Source organism: Gekko japonicus, unplaced genomic scaffold, assembly GCF_001447785.1.
Source record: "Gekko japonicus isolate JY-2015 unplaced genomic scaffold, Gekko_japonicus_V1.1 scaffold953, whole genome shotgun sequence".
In the NCBI taxonomy this organism is placed as follows: domain Eukaryota; kingdom Metazoa; phylum Chordata; class Lepidosauria; order Squamata; family Gekkonidae; genus Gekko; species Gekko japonicus.
This window is the reverse complement of record NW_015161979.1, coordinates 493,183-512,713: the sequence shown is the minus strand read 5'-3', so window position 1 is coordinate 512,713 and position 19,531 is coordinate 493,183. Positions and strand designations below refer to the sequence as shown.

At 49.8% G+C, this 19,531-nt stretch overlaps 1 protein-coding gene across 1 annotated transcript in view; it reads right to left on the bottom strand.

The window, feature by feature from the left end:
* Window positions 1-9,208: 9,208 nt before the first annotated feature.
* RNF126 (ring finger protein 126) overlaps window positions 9,209-19,531 on the bottom strand; it is a 32,686-nt gene continuing 22,363 nt past the window's right edge. Inside the window, exons 5-10 of the mRNA XM_015429775.1 lie at window positions 18,076-18,144; window positions 17,911-17,980; window positions 14,405-14,498; window positions 13,593-13,708; window positions 9,705-11,814; window positions 9,209-9,228 (exon numbers count right to left, since the gene is read on the bottom strand). Coding sequence (XP_015285261.1) covers window positions 11,662-11,814; window positions 13,593-13,708; window positions 14,405-14,498; window positions 17,911-17,980; window positions 18,076-18,144 — 502 coding nt within the window. The 3' untranslated portion in view covers window positions 9,209-9,228; window positions 9,705-11,661. The remainder of the gene's footprint in view (window positions 9,229-9,704; window positions 11,815-13,592; window positions 13,709-14,404; window positions 14,499-17,910; window positions 17,981-18,075; window positions 18,145-19,531) is intronic.

The window sequence follows — 19,531 nt, the reverse complement described above, 5'->3', positions numbered from 1 at the left end:
TCCTGTTCCTGGTAATCTGTCGAAGACTGTGCATAGAACTGAGAGCATGATATGGGCACAGGATTATTATTTATTAATTAAATTAGATTTACTAGGCCACCCTTCCCTCAGGGCGGTTTACGACAGAATAGCATAAATACATAACTTAAATTAAAACCAAGATTAAAACTACCCCAAACAGATCAGTACAAGCAGTATACAGTCCAAGATGGCGGGGAAAAATTCAGCCCCCCAGCCTCCGGGGGGTGGTGGTGGAATGGTTGCGAGGGATGGGGGGGGGGAAGTATACGAGAGTGCCAGATGTCATACTACCCTGTTCCTGTCCTCAACCGAATGCCGTGTGGAAGGGTAATAAGTCCTGCAGGGCACGAATTACCTTCTGGCAGAGAGTTCTACCAGGCGGGGGCCAAGACCGAAAAAGCCCTGGCCCTAGCTAAGGACAGCCGTTTCTCTCTCAGGCCGGGGAACCACCAGGAGATTATTTCCTGAGCACAATGCTCTTCCAGGGGCATACTGAGAGAGGCGGTCCCAAAGGTGCGTAGGTCCCTGACCGCTAAGGGTCTTGAAGGTCAAGTCCAAAACCTTGAACCGGATCCAGTGCTCCACTGGAAAGCCAGTGCGGCTTATGCAGCACGGGCTGGATGTATGAGCTTTGCTCCTAAGCGGCACTGACACATTCGTTTGCCTCAGGCCATAAAGTGAGCACAACAGGGAGGAGAGTTTGAAACCGAGGCCTCCTGTATTCCAGGCCGGACTTCTTGAGCTCCACAGCCAGCCGAACCCATGTTCCTACCAGCAGCCATTCTGGCCGCTCGTCCGGCTGCAGTGCTCTCCTCACAGACCTCTCCTGCCCTAAGGTCTGTGTCAGCTCCAGGCTCGGAAATTTTGGAAGGCTTGGGGAGGGGAGGGACTTCAGCATGGTATAATACCATAGACTCCACACTCCAAAGTTGCCATTTTCTCCAGGAGAGCTGATCGCTGTGGTCTGGAGAACAGTTGTGATTCCGGGAGAGCTCCAGGCCTCACCTGGAGGCTGGCAACCCTAGTTCTTGTCCTGCCCTCATTTGATTTGTGACTGTGCAGTCCCCCTCCTCTCCCATCATAATTGCTCCTTTTGTTATGCGGATAAAAAAAATACAGCCAAGCCCCATGGGACAAAACAAGGTAAAAATATATTTTATTACTCAGTTAATATCCCCAGCGCATTTCACCAGCAGGCTTCGCCAGGGGAATCCGTTAAGTCTTGCAGGAATTCTCCAAAAAGAGTACAAGATTAGCAGGCCGACCCTGCTCAGCTTCTGAGATCTCACTAGATCAGGCACCCCTTGGGCCATCCAAGTCAGGGTACAGTCACTGGCTGCGATCACACACACTCCACTTTCCAACTGGATTTGGCCAGTGCACGCAGTAAAATCCAGTTGGAAAGTGCTCTGAAAGTGGATTATTTAGTGCGTGGAATCACGACATCGTATGAATATGCACTAGCAGAGGAAGCTCTGACGATGTAAGTTCCAACACATGCTTCCGGCTGCTTCTGGAAGCGCGCCCTTCTTTATGCCTGAGCATTTAAAAGCCGTAGGTTTCATTTGATTGATTCTGGTCCAGGAGAGGAAGAAAGGTGCCAGGTGCCAACCCACCAAGGCCTTTGCATTGGCACTTTAAAAAAGAAGCTTCTTCACAGACCACCATCTCTGCTCTTTTTATTGAAACAGAAAAGGAGTTGGATTTATACCCTGCCCTTCACTCAGTGTCTCAGAGTGACTTACAATCTTCTTCCCTTCCTCTCCCAACAGACACTGGGGGAGGGGGCTGGGGCTGAGAGAGCTCTGACTGAACTGCAACTGACCCAAGGTCACCCAACTAGCTGCACATGGAAGAGGAGTGGGGAATCTAACCCAGATTAGAGTCAGCCGCTCCTTAACCACTACACCAAATTTGAAACCTTAGATAAACTTGCCTTCAAGTGCATTCTTCTTAAAATCTGTCATCAAATGTATTTCTATCCCATGTTTTATAACTGCGTTCTCTCTGTTCCTAAGGGCTCAGGGGGATGGACATTTTGGTCTTACAGCCACTCTAGTCATAGATTAGCCAGTTCTGTAGCTGAGTGGGGATTTGAACCTGGGCCCACAAAGCCTTAGTTGGACAACCTATACTGCACTAGCTCAGCAGTATGGTCGTATACTACTAACAAGCAGCATACAAACTTCCATGTACTGCACTGGCTCAGCAGTATGGTCGTACACTACTAACAAGCAGCATACAAACTTCCACATTTTTCACAGAATAGCTGGAAACATGCTGTTGGCTGCACTGGGTGGCCGCTGCAGAGATCAAACCTTTGGAAGGTAATGGCCGGTGATCTTCCTGGGACAGGATCCCAGGCGGCCATTCAACCCCCTGGCTGTTTGTAAACCTGCAGCACTCCCTCACTCTGCTGCAGGCCTTCTCCTTACTTCGGGCTCTCTCTCTGTCTCTAGGCCAAGGATCCCCAACATGACACCCACCAAGTGTTCTTACAAAGTGTGTGGGGCCAGGTGAGGCCTCTCCCCAAGCAAGGCTTCCGATAGGCCAACGGAGACCTGATTAGGCCATGCAGATTTTTTTTTAAAAAATGTTGCTTTGGCAGCAGCTGCTACCACAGCACAAGGTTCTTCACTGAAAACTGAAGGTCAGCTCTGGATAGCCCAGGCAAGCCCAGACTCGTCAGGTCTCGGAAGCTAAGCAGGGCCGACCCTGGCAAGTACTTGGAAGGGTGACCTCCAAGGAACAGCAGGGCCAGGATGCAGAGGCAGGTAATAGGAAAGCCACCTCTCTGAAATGTCCAAGCCCCACTAGGGGGTTACCAGGAGTCACTACGACTTCCAGGCTCGCAAGCACACACACACACAAAATACAAAAAAGTAGTTTAAAAAAGGAAGAGAACTGAAGGCCAGCTGTGGTAGCCACTGGATGTCTGGCTCTGCCCCCTGCAGCAGCCAGTCTGTGGTTGGGCACACCATTCAGTGTCAGGATTAAAAGGTGCCCGGCAGGCTCAAAAAGGTTGGGGATTCCTGCTCTAGTCTGCCTTCCCACCTGTGAGCTGCCGGGGGAAGGGGGGCGGCACAGCTGGCTCCCCTCTGGGCTTCTCACAGGAAAAGCCCATTCCTTACCCCAAGCTGGATCTCACACCACAAGGGAGTTGTGCCGACAATTCTGAGAGCAGCTGCACATACAGACACACACACACACACCCGGACACAGTCACAACTGACTTGTGTTCTTTTAGGTGAGAGAAAAAAAGGTCGCTCACAGCCGCGCTGGTCCAAAAGCAAACAACCAAACCACAGTTCACACAATACCTTTTATTAGGACCGACCAAAGTGACACAAAACTGGGCGCTGAGCTTTCGACGTCTCCAGGAACCTTCATCAGGCTGGATGGTACAATTTCCCCCCCCAAAGGTGGGGGAAGAAAAAGATGTTTTAGCAGCCTCTTCCTCATTGGCCTCCCCAAGCTTAACGCCACAGGCAAGTGGATATATGTTGGTCCCACGGTATCTGGCTGCACTCTACTTCCCCTGCGAACGCTCATTTAACACGAAGTCGTTCTGTTGCTCTCACCCTACAAGGGATCTGTGAATCCCACGCAGTGCCCTTCTATTGCTTGTTATTTCCTTTGTTATTTTCAAATCTATTCGTTTCCTCCCCTTGGTGCACCGATTCCCTCAACGAGTCTTGATCACATCGGGTCATTCATCCAGGAACAAAGTTTGTGTTTGAGGGTGAGGGTGGAGGAAGTTATGCTCTTGCCTCCCACCTGCAGAGACTGTAATGAACCATTCAGTCATTCATGTGCCTGAGGAAGGGAGCTTGGACCCGCTAAAGATTATGCCCTGGAAAATCTTGTTGATCTTCTTAAGGTGCTCCTGGACCTGAATCTTGCCTCATAATCCTCGCATACGATTCCTTGGACAGAGCATATCAAGAGCGACCGTGTGTTTCGTGGCCTCCAAATTCAAGACTAATGTTCCACAACACCTTCTCATTAGCTGCAAGGTTAGCCAATTGCATTGAGGATCTTAAAAACATAAAACTGAACCTTGCACTCCACTGTCATCTACTTGGCAGAGCCTGTTTCCGGAGATATTCGATGTAGGGAACAGTTATTGTACCTTTAGGCATATTTGCTGTTCTGGGAGCTCTCACTTCGGCAGCTGTAATTAGCAATGAGATCTACCCTTGGCTGCTGGTAAATAAATGTTGTTCTCCAAATCACCATTGCAACCTGAGATCTTCTGTCTCAAATGCAGTCAGCTGAGACACCGTGTCGAGTGTGTCATGGATATCTAACATTTTTAAACTGCCTTTTGTAACCCATTCAATCAAAATAGCTCATCTTGCACGGCTCCACCTCTGTGTTTGTTTATATCCCGCTTTTCTCCCCGGATCAGGACTCAGAACTGCTTTTCACATTGTTCCCTCGACCACTTCAATCTCGCAAGAACCACCTTATGAAGGCAGGCTAGTCTGAGAAATCGTGACTGGCCTAGGATCACCCAGCGAACGTCCAGGGCAGAACAGGAATTCGAACCCAGCTCTCCCAGGTCCTAGCCAGATACCAACCACTATGCCATGCCAGTCCTCACGACACTATGAACTCCTGTGCACAACTAGGGAATGCTGGCACCAACTGGTCACATAACGTCTTCAAACTGGATTACAGCTGGATCAACAGACAATTTATCTCAGGTGGTTCAAAAACCTCATAGGAAAAGCATCTGAATTATGAGAAGAATCAGAAACAGGGGTTCTGTTAAATTTAAAAGGGCAAGTAGCAACAGAAAATGCCCCCCCACAAACCCATGGTCCAGACATTAATATATTTCTGGCCTAAAAATCAAAGGTAACCTTTATGCAAAGGTATTACAGCCCCATAAAGATAGTAAAGAAGTTATTTCAAATTAAAATACAAATAGCCGACCTTTCTCCTTTCTCAAAATAACAACAAATTCCCAAAAAGTAATGCAGCCCCATATAAGGAAAACCAACCAACCACAAAAGCTCTTTGCAGATGTTAAGAACAGCAACGTCTTTTTTTAAAAATTCTGATTTCAGATTCGAGAAGTTAAAATTAGTTTCAAGAAGAGTTTAGCCATCCCCTAAGGTGATAATTTCTTCAGCAGCTATTACAAGGTTACTTCCCCAGAGGATAATTAGGAGTCAATTCATCCTGTGAGTTAATTTAAACAAAATCCATTATAGAGGGGATTACTATTGCTTTATGACAGATCTTAGCCCCGTAAAGTGAGAATTCCAGATGGGCACCTATCTCAGTCCGTACTCCGTAACAGAAGAAAACAGAGTCCAGTAGCACCTAAAGGCTAATAGAATTCATTCTGGCATAAGCCTCTAGGACTCAAAGCTTGCTTCATCAGATGTACAACGTGTATAGCAGAATGGCGGGGGCGGGGTGTTAACAAAGGGCCAGTTCAAAGCAAGATCCAATCCAGGGAGCAATCAATTCACTCAGAGTGGGTGAGAGACTCCTAAATGTTGCGGCTGGCAGAAAGCACTGTCGAGTCACAGCCAAATCACGGCCACCCCGTAGGTTTTTCAAGACAGAGACCAAACAGAGGTGGCTTGCTGTTGCCTGCTTCTGCGTTGCAACCCTCCACTTCCTCGATGGCCTCCCCTCCAAGTAGTGACCAGGGCTGACCATGCTTAGCTTCCAAAATCTGATGAGATCAGTCCAGCATGGGCTACCCAGGTCAGGGCAAAAAGACTGCCTCTGTGGAGCAACCTTTGACCTCCTTGGTGGTCTCCCCTCCAAGTATTAACCAAGGACTGCTTAGCTTCCAAGACCTGAAAAGACTGGTCTAGCCTGGGCCATCCAGGTCAAGGCAAGAGATTAAACAGAACTGGTTCGTCACTGCCGTCCTCTTTGCAGCAACCCTTGACTTCCTTGGTGGGCTCCCCTCCAAGTATTAACCAGGTACTGCTTCCAAGATCTGACGAGGTCAGGGCAGCCTTGACCATCCGGGTCACAGAATCATAGAACTGGAAGGGACCTCCGGGGTCATCTAGTCCAATGCAGGGAATTCACAAATACCTCCCCCTCCACACCCGTAGTGACCGCTGTTCCATGCCCAGAAGATGACAAAAATCTTCCAGGATTGATTCCTGACCCCAAAGTGACAATCAGCATTTCCCTGGGCATGTAAAAAAGGGCCACAGGAACTAAGCACTGAGGCAACCCGTCCTGCCCTCCCTCCCATAATCTGCCTAAATTCACAGAATCAGCATTGCTGTCAGATCTAGTCTCTGCTTAAAAACCTCCAAAGGAGGAGAGCCCACCACCTCCTGAGGAAGCCTGTTCCACTGAGGAATCTGTCAGGAAGTTCTTCCTAATGTTTAGCTGAAAACTCTTCTGATTTAATTTCATCCTGTTGGTTCTGTTCCGACCTTCTGGGGCAACTGAAAACAACACCGCACCATCCTCTAGATGACAGCCCTTCAAGTACTTGAAGATGGTTATCATATCACCTCTCAGTCGTCTCCTCTCCAGGCGAAACATACCCAGCTCCTGCAGCCTTTTCTCGTAGGACTTGGTCTCCAGATCCCTCACCCTCTTCGTTGCTCTCCTCTGGACACGTTCCAGCTTGTCTAGATCCTTCTTAAATTGTGGTGCCCAAAACTGAACACAATGGTCTAGGTAAGGTCTAACCAGAGCAGAGTAAAGTGGTACCATCACATCTCGTGATCTGGACACTATACTTCTCTTGATACAGGGCATCTAACTGTGGTTAGATAGGCCAGACCTAGAGCAGGATGAAATGAGGTAAGCAGATAGAGCAGGAAGTTAAATGGGTATGGCTGAAGTAATTAACATCTGTAAGGACAAGTGAATAAATACAATAAAAAAGAAAGTATCAGTACACAAAAGAACAGACATATCTGACATAAAAACCACGATATTCCATAAAACAGTGGGGGAAACATTTTAATTTTTCCAGAACATTCTGTTGATGATCTAAAAGTTACAGTTCTCTTACAAAGGGGCTTTAAAGGGAGAGTCCAGTGTCTAATTGCGGTATTAGAATTCACTGACAAATTTAAGACTATGTGCCAGGCTTAATAGGCACTTGGGATTCTTAACTCACTACAGGGGCTAACATCTAGCACATTTTCCATCCCGCGTAGAAGTGAAAGCACCAACTTAGTTTATCTGCTTCTCATTCCACCCTGCACCAGGTTTTACATTCTTCCTGCTTAACAGAACTGCATGCACCAGATGAAGTGTGCTCTCCCTCACAAAGTCTTTAGGGTGCCACTGGACTCTCGTTTTATTCTGTTAAACAGTCTCGTAAAACACAGTCACGACAATGTTAAACCTTCAAGAAATGGGAAGCATTCCAGAGCAGACCCCCCCCCCCAAGCTTTTTGAGCCTGGGGGGGTGCATCTGCAATTCCGACACAGCATGGCGGGCACGAACACCAAACGGCTGCCGCAGCTGACCTTTGGTCACACAGTGGAGATCTGTGTGCTGTGGCGGCAGCTGCCGCCAAAGCAACACTTTTCAGAATCTGCACAGCCAATGGAATCTCCCACGGCCAATCAGAAACCTGGCTGGGCCAGAGCCCCACCTGGCCCCTCCCACTTTGTAAAAACATTTGGTGGGACCCAGAAAAAGCGTCTGCACCCACCATTGTGCCCGAGGGCACCACGTTGGGGACTCCTGTTCTACAGGCTGCTTCTAAACAGCCCCCCCCCCCAAGGCATCATTGGGTCCAGGTGGGAAGAGCTTCCCTCTGCCCCACAGCTTCTGCAGAGCGACAGCGGGAAGATACAGGAAGCTGGGCGGGGGGGGGGGGGGAGGTCTGAAGTGCTTCAGCTGCTCCTCTCTCACCCCTGACAGTCCTACTTTCCTTTAGGGCGCCGTCAGGGTTTTCAGAAGACACTCCCCACTGAATGCAACTTTTTTTGTTCTGGCTCCCTTTGAGAAGCAGCACTCCAGGCTGCCGCAAAAGAACCCGGCCGGCTGCACCTTCCATTCAGCCCAGCCTCAAGAGCAGTTTAATAAAAAAACCGAGATGTTGAAATGGGTCAGGAAATAGCTTTTAAAGAGCCTCCAGCCAGCGGCGAGGACTCAGGTTCCAGGGGCTGGGCTGCTTAAGCAACACCAACGTCCCAGTTCCCTCAGCACCTGCAACCTGCCCCTGGAAAAATGCTACGGGAACTGGAAGAACCTTGCGCCAAATTGCTCAAGACACCACAGGAACAGGCTTTTGCTGCCGGACTGTCAGCAGGAGCATTCCAGAGAATTCCGTGCCTCCCGATTGCGTTACAAACCGTTTAACGCATTAGCCCAGTTTCTGCAGATGAGTCATTGCTTCCCATGGCTTGGGAAGCCATTCAGGGTGGGGAGGGGGAGGAGAGCAGTCGGTGGCCACAAGACGGCTGGATCAGGCTCCAAGGTCCCAGCGTGGCCTCCTCAAAGGAGGGCCAAGCTGTCTGCTTCTCTCATTTCTATCCCAGCCTTCCTCCGAGGAGTTCATGGGGGTATCCACTGGAGCCTCCTCCCTCCCACACAGCCTCAACCATTTCACTCACGGGGAAGGCTACAAGAGGAGGACTGGCCCAAGGACACCCATGGTGGAATGGGGGTTTGAACCCGTGTCCCCCGCCTTACGCTAGCCCTCCTCTAATCACACTGAGTACCCTGAAGCCTCCCCCCCCCCGATTCATCAGTTATCTGGAGACAGACAGCTGCTGAACACGGACATTTCATTAAGCCATCCTGACGCCTTTCCTCTGAATCTCCACTGTGGCTTCAGCTGCCTGAGCTCGTGACGCTCTGCCGTGTCTTGTGGCCACAAATACGGTTATAGTGAAGTGGCGGCCTTGTGCAGACCACGCCTTCTGCTCTTGGCTACGTGGCCGATGCAGCCCTGCAAAGCAAGTCGACCCACAAGCTCCTGGAGGGGAAGCTGGGGGTGGCACGGTGGCTGCCTGCATCCTGGCATTCTCCGAGTCATCTCACCCCCCCCCCCATTCTATCTAACACACTGACCACATAAAGCAGCCTTCTCCTGAATCAGACTGACACCCACCCACCCCGGTCCATCAAGGTCGGTATCATCTCCTCAAACTAGTGGTGGCTCTCCAGGGCCTTTGGCGGAGGTCTTTCCCATCGCCTGCTAGCTGATCCTTTTAACTGGAGATGCCGCCAGGGACTGAACCGGGGACCTTCTGCACAGGCCAAGGAGCTGCTCGGCCTCTGAGCCATCGTCCCTCTCTACTCGCCTGCTCTGCAACTGAGCCTGCCACACATCAGGCACCAAGAGGCCCGGCCGGTGGGCTGTGGCCGTTCTGTGATGTCGCTAAGGGGAGGAGGCCTCTGGCACCACCTGCACATCTCAGCACAGCAACAGGCACACTTCGAAGAAAGAGCACTGCTCGTCTAGTGATCCACTGGCTGGACGCTCCAGGGAATTTGTGGGCGTGCAGGAAAATAGGAGTTTGAAGGTTTACCAAAAGAAGCAGCCCCCCCCCCCACCTGATGAAGGCTGAACATATTCCAGGAGCTGACAGCTCAAGGGGGGGAGCAGAGGAACAGAGGAGAGGAGAAATTAGCCTGATCAAGCCCCTAACAGCTACAAGGATCCTAGAGGAACCCATCAGTTCATCTTCCCCCAATTCCTGCTCTTCTGTTATTCTCTGACCTTCTGCACAGGCCAAGGAGCTGCTCTGCCTCTGAGCCATTGTCCCTCTCTACTCGCCTGCTTTGCAACCGAGCCTGCCACACATCAGGCACCGGTGGGCTGTGGCCGTTCTGTGATGTTGCTAAGGGGAGGAGGCCTCTGGCACCACCTGCACATCTCAGCACAGCAACAGGCACACTTCGAAGAAAGAGCGCTGCTCGTCTAGTCATCCACTGGCTGGCCGCTCCAGGGAATTTGTGGGCGTGCAGGAAAATAGGAGTTTGAAGGTTTACCAAAAGAAGCAGCCCCCCCTACCTGATGAAGGCTGAACATATTCCAGGAACTGACAGCTCAAGGGGGGGAGCAGAGGACAGAGGAGAGGAGAAATTAGCCTGATCCTAGAGGAACCCATCAGTTCATCTCCCCCCAATTCCTGCTCTTCTGTTATTCTCTGTAAATCGACATCCTCTGTGCCCAGGTAGGTGGCACCCCTTACCCCTCCCCCCACAGCCACGGAGACTCAGCTCCTCCCATTAGCAGATATTTAAACACTTATCCAAGAGTGACCCACAGCAGCCTCTGCCCTTTTCTTCAATTCGCATTCCCTGCGACCGTTAAGCCAGAGAGCGGGGCCTGTGGCTCACGTTGCTGAATTGCACAGCACCTAGCGCTTCCATCGGTTTTCAGGAGCCCCTGCAGCTGGCTTTGGGTGCGCCAGTGCAGTTTCCCTCCTGAACGGCTTCCGCTGACACCTGAAGGCGAGAGACCATCAGAAAGCCCCAAAGGAACATGCATGGAGGGGGACTTGCGGCCGCTCACAAGACAGCCCTCCCCCCCGGTACTCCTTCCCTGGAAGAGCAGCAGTAAGGAAAAAGCTCTCCGATGCAGCATTAAGTCTGGCTTAGATCAATCCTCTCTCCCCACCCTCAGCCCTATTTGCATGTTTGAACATTTCAGACTGAGCCGTGGTTTCAAACATTCTGAACCACCAGTGGGCATCCCGCCAGTAAACAGATTTTATAAAACAAAACCTCTGTTTTGATCTTTGCGCACTGCATTAAGTACCGCAGAAACAGACCAGGAGGAGACTCAAACTTTGTTACGCAAGATGCTACACGCGGAAGCCCGGCCACCCCAATGGTGCAACTTTGGCTCGAATAAAAGAAAGGTTGAGTGGCAATCCACCATCCAAGGAACTCGCTTTGTGTCGCTGGCATAAACCCAACACGTCACATGCACTGAGCTGAAACGTCCATTTCTTTAATAGCAGTAATAATTTAAAATTATAAAAAAACCCTTTTCTCAGTATCGAATTACCCGAAGGGCGATGTTAAACGAAAAGGGGTGGGGGGGAGAGAAGAGAGGTCTAAGCTCAACGGGGCCAGAAGGTGGCCGGGAAGGGGGGCAGATTCCTTCGAGGCCAGGTCTCTTTCCAGTGGTGACACGATAAAAGCTTTGGAAGCCCCTTCCCTGCCTGAAACCTGCCGGGGGGGGGGAGGCTGGGTGGGTGACACTGCCGTTTTTTCAAGGCTTAGAAACACCAAAGCATAAAGAACTGGGATGGAGTAGACAGAAGAAAGGACAGGAGGAAATGGTCAAGACTTCTTAAAAAACCAATCCCACCCTTGTGAACCACCTTCTGTTTGGAACTGCGGCCCCTCTCCCAGTGCTTTCCACGGGCCAATTTGCTGTGGCTTCGGTGCAGAGTGGTTGGCCCCGTTTCAGGCCCCGTCCTCCTTTGGGACGGGCATTTCCCCTCCCCTGCCCCACTCTCGAGATGGTGACATCACTAAGCATCCTGGGGGCAAGAGGCCCTTCGCATCACGATGGAAAAATACTGGGGCTCCCATTCTCCCCACCCCTGCTGCTCTGCTCTGGGGGACCTCCCCCGCATCGCCCTAGGTGAAAGTGAGGGAGGGCAGCGACATTAGAGAAGGGAATGAGGATGGCAACTTATTTTCGTTTTTCTTTAAAAGACTCATGAGTTGTTTGCAGAATTCTCGTTACTCGGTGAGCTGGAGGAAGAGGAGGAGGAGGAGGAAGAAGCAAAACTCATTGCCGAGAGTCCCGGGGGGTTTGTAGCTGTGTTCTGTCCGCTCAAGCTTTTCCGGCACACCGGGCAGGTGTCGTGCTTTTGGGGGTGGGGGGGGAGAAACAAGCAAACGGAGAACAAAATCAAAATGGGCAGTCACAGGAGAAGAAATTAGAAATAAAGGCTTGTCTTCGGAACTGGAACGGGGGCTTCTCTTAACAGCAAGATGTTACTTGCATCTATGTCTATTTTGAAATGAAATGTAATTTGTACAGGCAACTTCAGAAGATTCACAGGAGGAGTGCCAAAAAGCAGCATAAAAATATTACAAACTCAGTTTATCAGCTACCAGCTGTTCTCTCCAATCTATTAAGTAATAAAACTACTGAACACAACTTAACTTGACTTGTGTCCTGCAGCCTTATGTCAAAATAAAAGCCAAAATTGAAAATCTTGCCCGAACAATTTTTAAAGGCAAATACATTTGAAAAGTTTTTACCGTACCAGGATCTGTCTGCAAATATTAAGCAAAATTTGCCCCTGGCATCACCAAACTAATAAGATGTCATTAAAAGTTCTAACTGCCCCAAGCATCCCAGAGGAAGGGCAGGGTAAGATGCAACAGAAATGTTGATTGATTTAATTTGTATCCCGCCTTCCAACAACTTCATTAAGCAGAGAACACAGCTGCCACCGGGGGAGCCAAGTTAACTGAAACTACTCGATGAGACATTATTAATAGTTATTTTTTTGTTTCAGTGCAGAGCTGGTCGCAAGCAACTGGCGTACCTTTGAGGCTAAATCGCAAGTTCTTCATCTTTGGGAGACCCCAGTTAAGGACAAGGAGAAGGAACTGGTGTACTTAGTGAAGAGCAGGGACAGCCAACAGCGGTGTCTTTTTTGGTGGGATGACACACCATTTGCGGACAGCGGCCTGTAGACTGTGGGATGGCATTTTGTGGCACACAGCAAAGAGGACCCCTTTGTGGGCAGTCTGGCGCCTAAAATAACTGGTGGCGTGTCAGGGGCTAACAGCGTACCCACACTTAACTGGGCACGGCTGGGACACTATGGAAGTGGCAGGAAAAAAGACTTTGCCCTTTTCCAAGTGGCAGGCCATCAGTTACTGGAAGACGAATTACATTTATCCTCTTCCCTCTAACACCCAGTTCCTTCAAACCGTCCTCCTAAAACTGGTTTTCTAGTCCCTCGACGATCTTCATTACTCTCTGACAAACACAATCCAATTTGTTCACTCTCCCCCCTCCCCCTTTTCAGAGTGCAGCATCCGGAATAGGACACAATACTGCAGAGGAGGTCAGACTAGTGCAGAACTATTGATCTCTTGTCATTTAGTACCATTTAATATTAACGCGGGTGAAGCGATGTAAGATTGCTTGCAAAAAATCTGGATATACTGCACACGGTTGCACAATCTCTCTTGCCCAACTTCAAAAGACTTGGGATTCCCCCCCCCCAAAAAAAAATCACACTTGGATGAGATATAGCCGGGTCTGTGGAGGGCAGATGGGACCGCCTTCAGGGTCTGCCTCCAGCCCAGAGGACCCAGTGGACTAGGGACAAAATTAGGGATGTGGGCAGCAGTGTTCCCTCTAAGCTGAGTTAGTGTGAGCTGGCTCACAGTTTTTTAGGCTCTAATCACACATTTTGGTCTTAGCTCAGGAAGGATGGCTCCAAAGCAAACTAATGTATGCAGTAGCCAAACAGCTCGCTCACAACTTTAATGCTAGTAGCACACAAAGTAGAATTTTTGCTCACAAGACTCCACAGCTTAGAGGGAACATTGGTGGGCAGAGATGCCGATTATCCCTTCACATTATTAAAACCTCTGGGTTTTTTGCCCTTGGGTTACTAACCTGTTCAAGCCAGGGGACTATACAACCATCGTGGAATAAGTGGTTGCAGGGCAACTGCCGCACGCTCTCGCCAGCTTCGTAATCCTCTTTGCAGACGGGACACTCCAGCCCAGAACCTGCCGTTTGAGAAGACACAGCTGAGAATCAGGGTCAACACCTGCCCCATCCCAAGCACTGGCGTTTCCTGGGGCAAGAGGAAACTTCGCTCTTAGCAGAACAGACCCATGGATCCAAGTCAGGAAACTGTGAAAGCTTTCAGAACTAAAACCCCCCCAGGGCTTGGCACACTTTTTTTTTTTTAAGTTTTTAATTAAATGTTAAACATACATACCAAACATTACATAAAAGTGCATAAGAACAGGAGGGAAATCATGCCAGTGATAAACTGTTATTCAACTCCCAGTGCAGAAAAACATTTCTATTGACCAATAACTGACAAGACTAAGAACATATTAAATCTCATTTTCTAAGGGTCGCTCAACCTTTCAAATTCATACAATAAGGTACTGAACCAACCTACTCTCTGTAATCACTAAGGTCTCGAGAGGCGTGCTGTGTTAAAAGTGGAGACATGGGGAGTAGCAGAGATGCAGCAGGCAGCCCCCTCCCCTTCCGAATGGGGATGCTAGGCTCACAGAAGCCTTTGATTGATTAATTAAATTCTCACAAGGCACCATCAGCACATAAACATACCCTGGTACGAAGACTGGAATTAGTGGTTTAGAGAAGCCAGCCAAGGACTACACGGATGGGCGGAGGAGATAAAATAACGTTTTAGAGACGGAGAGAATCGACATTAGCAAGAGCCTTACCTACGTGTTCTTCTGTTATATGAATTGTTGGGAGGGCCTGGATCTTCTCTTTGTCTGCGGGGGGAGGCCCCGTGTTTTCAAACTGATTCAGCAGCTGAAAAGAGAAGCCGGTATCAGCAGGATGGTTTGGCTACATCCCAGGCCAAGTACTAGAGAGGAGGGTGGGCGGTGTGGCAAGCAGACAGGGGGCGTTCCAGGCCCTCACTGACTGCAAAGGGCAGCCGGCAGCCCCAGGCAGTCTACTCCTGAGACTTAAGGTAAAGGTAAAGGTTCCCTTGCTCGAAAGCCAGGCGAATCCAACTCTAGGGTTGCGGTGCTCATCACCGTTTCAAAGCCGAAGAGCCAGCGCTGTCCGAAGACGTTTCCGTGGTCATGTGGCTGGCATGACTAAACACCAATGCGCACGGAACGCTGTTACCTTCCCACCGAAGCGGTACCTATTTATCTACTTGCAATTTCTTGCTTTCGAACTGCTAGGTTGGCAGGAGCTGGAACTAGAGACGGGAGCTCACTCCGTCATGCGGCACACTCGGGGCTCGAACTGCCGACCTTCCGCAGCCTGCAGTTCAGCGTCTTAACCACTTGAGCCACCGCAGCTCCAGATTAAAACAGGAACACTCTAGTAACTGACATCTCAATTTGGAACTCGCAGAATTAGATACACAAACGAGGAAGAAATTGGGCCTTTAAAACCAGAAGGAGCAGTTCTGCATCGCAAGGGTTTCTACTCTGTATTTCGTAAGACGTTCTTATTCTATGGACTGGATTCAGTAATTGGTCAGTGGAAAGCAATGTTCCCTCTAAACTGTGGAGTCTGAGCAAAAATTCTACTTTGTGAGCTACTAGCATTAAAGCTCTGAGCGAGCGATTTGGCTACCACATAAATCAGTTTGCTCTGGAGCCATCCTTCCTGAGCTAAGACAAAAATGTGTGAGCTTGAGGCCAAAAAACTGTGAGCTAGCTCACACTAACTCAGCTTAGAGGGAACACTGGTGGAAAGTGTGGTCATGAGAAAGGTGAAGGGGAGCAAATCATTCCCCTCCCTCTCACGTTAGCACAGATGGTGCTTGTGGAAGAAGAGTGTGTGGGTGTGCACGTGGGGGGGTGGGAGATCCTGCAGCTTGCCAGCCCAGATGGGTCCCACAACCAGGGGTCCATTTTCCCAGGGCCTGGTGGGGAACGATCCGTGAACCTTGTGGCAACGGACTCCTTCACCCAAGCCCAGTGTGGGAATCAGGAACTCCACTGGCCTTTCCTAGGGAAATCCTTGATGTGTGGGCAGAGGTGGCAGAGCATTAGATTGGATAAGATTCACGGGGGATGAGTCCATCAAGGGCTACTAGCCAAAGTGGCTGAGGGGAGCCTCCACATTCAGACACACTAATCCTTTGAATCCCAGAGCCAGGGAGCAACATCGAGGAAGGCCTCGGCCTCTATGCCCTGTTGTCGGCCCTCCAGAGGAACTGGCTGGCCACTGTGTGAGACAGGACGCTGGGCTAGATGGACCACTGGACTGATCCAACAGGGCTCTTCTGATGTTCTTATGAAGGCCTCAGCCTCTATGCCCTGTTGTTGGTCCTCCAGAGGAACTCGTTGGCCATTGTGTGAAACTGGCAAGGCCTGGCTGCACAGAGACCACCAGCCCAACACAGCAGGAGGGGCTGGTACCCTCCACTTCTCCGACACTCCCAAGGCTGTGCTCCGTATACGATGGTATTGACACTGCTCAGGGCTACCAGAGCACTTCCTTGGCAAACGTATTACCCGCCTTTCAGTTCAAGACTTAATAAGAAAAGCTTAACAATGCAACAGCAATAGAAACTAGGGTTTTTTTTGGGGGGGAGATCAGAAACAAAACTGCAATGGCTAAAAGAAGTTAACAGTCAAGTTAGATACAACAAAAAGGGGAGGGGAGGTCTGCTTAAAGAGATCAACCCATAAGAACCAAGATTTGGCAAGTTTCGGAAGGCAGCCCTACCCACAGTTTGGGCAGCACTACCGAGAAAGCAAGGAGATATCTATAAGAATCTAGTCAGTCCAATTTAATCTTCCTGAACCAGACCACGACCAACCCTCGTTTCGTGGACATAAGTGCTACACCTGCTTCAGAAACAAAGTTTGAGTCTGGGGGTGCTTTTAAGACCAACGAAGTTTAATTCTGGGTGTAAGCTTTCATGCTGAAAAGCTTATACCCAGAATGAAACTTCATTGGTCCTGAAAGTGCTACTGGACTCCAACTTTGTTCTGCTTCTTCAGATGAACACAGGGACCCCCCTGAATCCAGTTCAGAAGAGCAGCAGAAGCAGAGTTGGATGTCATCAACATATTGATGAGAGTCCACTCCCAGACTCCAGGTGACCTGGGGTCATGGGAGGGGGGAGAGTACGGACTGCCCGGGAGACACAGCTCCAAGCCACAGCACCACCCTGTGGACTTTGCAAGCAACTACAGAGCGTAACCTTCACCAACACTGCATTCCCAAGCCACCTCCTGCAGTCATTCTAGAAAATATTACACAATTGATTGCGCTGAAAGCTGACAAGAGACTCCCAGAGAATCAACAGGGTCCAATTAATTCTCCCCCCCCCCCGTCAATCAACCATCAGAGGGACCAAAGTGGTCTCAGCTTCAAACTCTGTCCTGAAGTTGGCTCAGAAAAGATTTGCAAAACCATCTTAACCCTAGAAGCACCTGGAGCTCCACCACCTAGGCCAGGGATGGAGAACCTTTTAGAGACCGAGTGCCCAAACTGCGACCCAAAACCCACTTCTTTATCGCAAAGGGCCAACACGGCAGTTTAACCTGAATACTGAGATTTTACTTTAGAAAAAACAACTCCTACATTAACTTAAGGTGATCCAAACAAAGTAAGGAAAGCAATCCCAAATGCTTTCATTTACTTAAAATTATTTGGCAGAGAATTCAACACTTTAATGACGGTCTGGGCCTGGCTGGGGCGATGGCACACGTGCCCACAGAGAGGGCTCTGAGTGCCACCTCTGGCACCCGTGCTATAGGTTTGCCACCACTGACCTAGGCTAACAGTGGGAGGCCAAAGCGACCCCATCAGCCCAGAAATCAGGCAAAGCAGGGCTGTCGCTGAATCACCAGGTCTTACTTTGATTGCACAGTTCAGCTTTGCTGAGTGCAGGGCTTGAAGAAAATAGGCAGTTCCAAAGAAACTGTGCAGAAACTGTGGATCTGAGGGGGCTGTTGTCAGAACACGACTGGCTGGTATCTGTGGGGGCAGAAATCGTGCCCCTTTGAGCTGAGAGACCTGCCCCAGACTTTAGAGGGAAGGACACTATGTTTAACTAGAGCTAAAGACATCCTAAGCCAGGTCTACAAGCATTTCCTTCTCGTTTTGCAAAGAAGAGGCCTGGTTCGACTCAAGTTGTGCAGGATCCAGGACTGGAGGCCGGATGCTTATTCACACACAACTCTGGCGGCTTTTCCTTCCCTCCCATCCCCCAAGCGGAAGCCCTCGAGTGGCAGCTGAGTTTTACCTGAGTAATAATGGCGTCCAAGCCGTTGGCCCCCCAGGCATAGTCCATGGGATTTGAATGCAAGACTCCCCTTTAAGGATAAAGACAACAGGGAGGGGAGGAAGGGTTAAGTCTCCACTGGGACAGGCAAGCCTTCAGAAAGAGCCACGCACAGCCCCAACTCACCAAGGGCCCACGCCGAGGTTTGGTATCGTGGTGGGAGCAATAATCCCATTGACCAGCTGCTGGATAATTCTGCAAAGGGACAAAGCGACAAGAGTGATTTCCAGATCCAGAAGCCTTCCAGTCAGACCCAAGCTGAAGGGGACTGAAGGCCCTGCATGAAACAGTCTCGAGAACTCTAGTAACCCTGCAGTCCTGGAACTTACGGCTCACCAGTTTTATCCGAGAAGCCACTACCACCCCTCAAGCTCTGCTGCCAAGAGCTAAGTGGTCCTTGCTGTCCATCCTCTACCCACATTCGTGCTGGATGAAATCATTTCAAGGCCGTGGTTCCGAAACTTATCTGCAGTGGGCCTGCAGTTGCCATCTTCCTGGTGGGACCTGGAGACCTCCTGGAATTGCAACCGATCTCCAGGGGACATATATCAGGTCCCCTGGGGTAAACGGCTGCTTTAGAAGGTGGATTCTGTGGCATGACATCCTTGCTGAGCACCCCCCCGCTCCCTAAACTCTGCTTTCCCCAGGCTCCACCCCCAAATCTCCAGAAATTTCCCACCCTGGCGTTGTGAATCCTAAGTGGGATCCACTTCGGCGCATCGTCTGCTTTGAGACTGACCTGCCAAGCAACCCCATACTGCCTTACTACTCCCCAATTTTAATTGCAAACATCATGTTAGCTACCACGGAGTCAGATTATATTGTGGGGTTTTTCCTTCCTTCACATTTATAGCTCGCCTTTGCACCCGGTATTTTTACATTAGTGGTAGTGCTAAGCAGCCGACTGTATTTTCCTGGCCCTGTTGCATCTGAGAGCCAGTTTGGTGTAGTGGTTAAGTGTGCGGACTCTAATCTGGGAGAACCGGGTTTGATTCCCCACTCCTCCACTTGCACCTGCTGGATGGCCTTGGGCAAGCCATAGGTCTGGCACAGCTGTTCTTGAAAAAGAGCAGTTTCTCAAGAACAGCTGTGCCAGAACTATGGCTTGCCCAAGGCCATTCAGCAGGTGCAAGTGGAGCAGTTTCTGAACGTTAAAAGACATTCCATTTGAAATAAGACAAAGGAGAAAGAAATATAAAGAATTAATTCTTTTTCTACAGACAAATGCAATTGGATATAGATGGTTAACTCCAGAAGGTGTCACCTTCAAAATCAAGGATAAAAAAGAAAAGACTGACTCTGTCCAGAAAGCACGGGAATGTTTAAGAGTTCAGATGAGAGGGCCAGGGAAGGAAGGGGGGAAAGGGGAGGATAGTAAGTCCAATGGTGAGCTGGACTCGGAATCCTCCGGGGAGGACTCTCTATCAGAGAAAGGGGCGGCAGCCCCTAAAAGTCTTTATAAGCTTCGGAAGAGACTAGGCAAGGAGAAGTAAAGGCTGAAGGACTCTGAATTGTGCCTTTAAAAAATGTTGAAGTGAGATGCTTTGGGGTGTTTCTGTATGACAGTTAAACTTAAGATTTG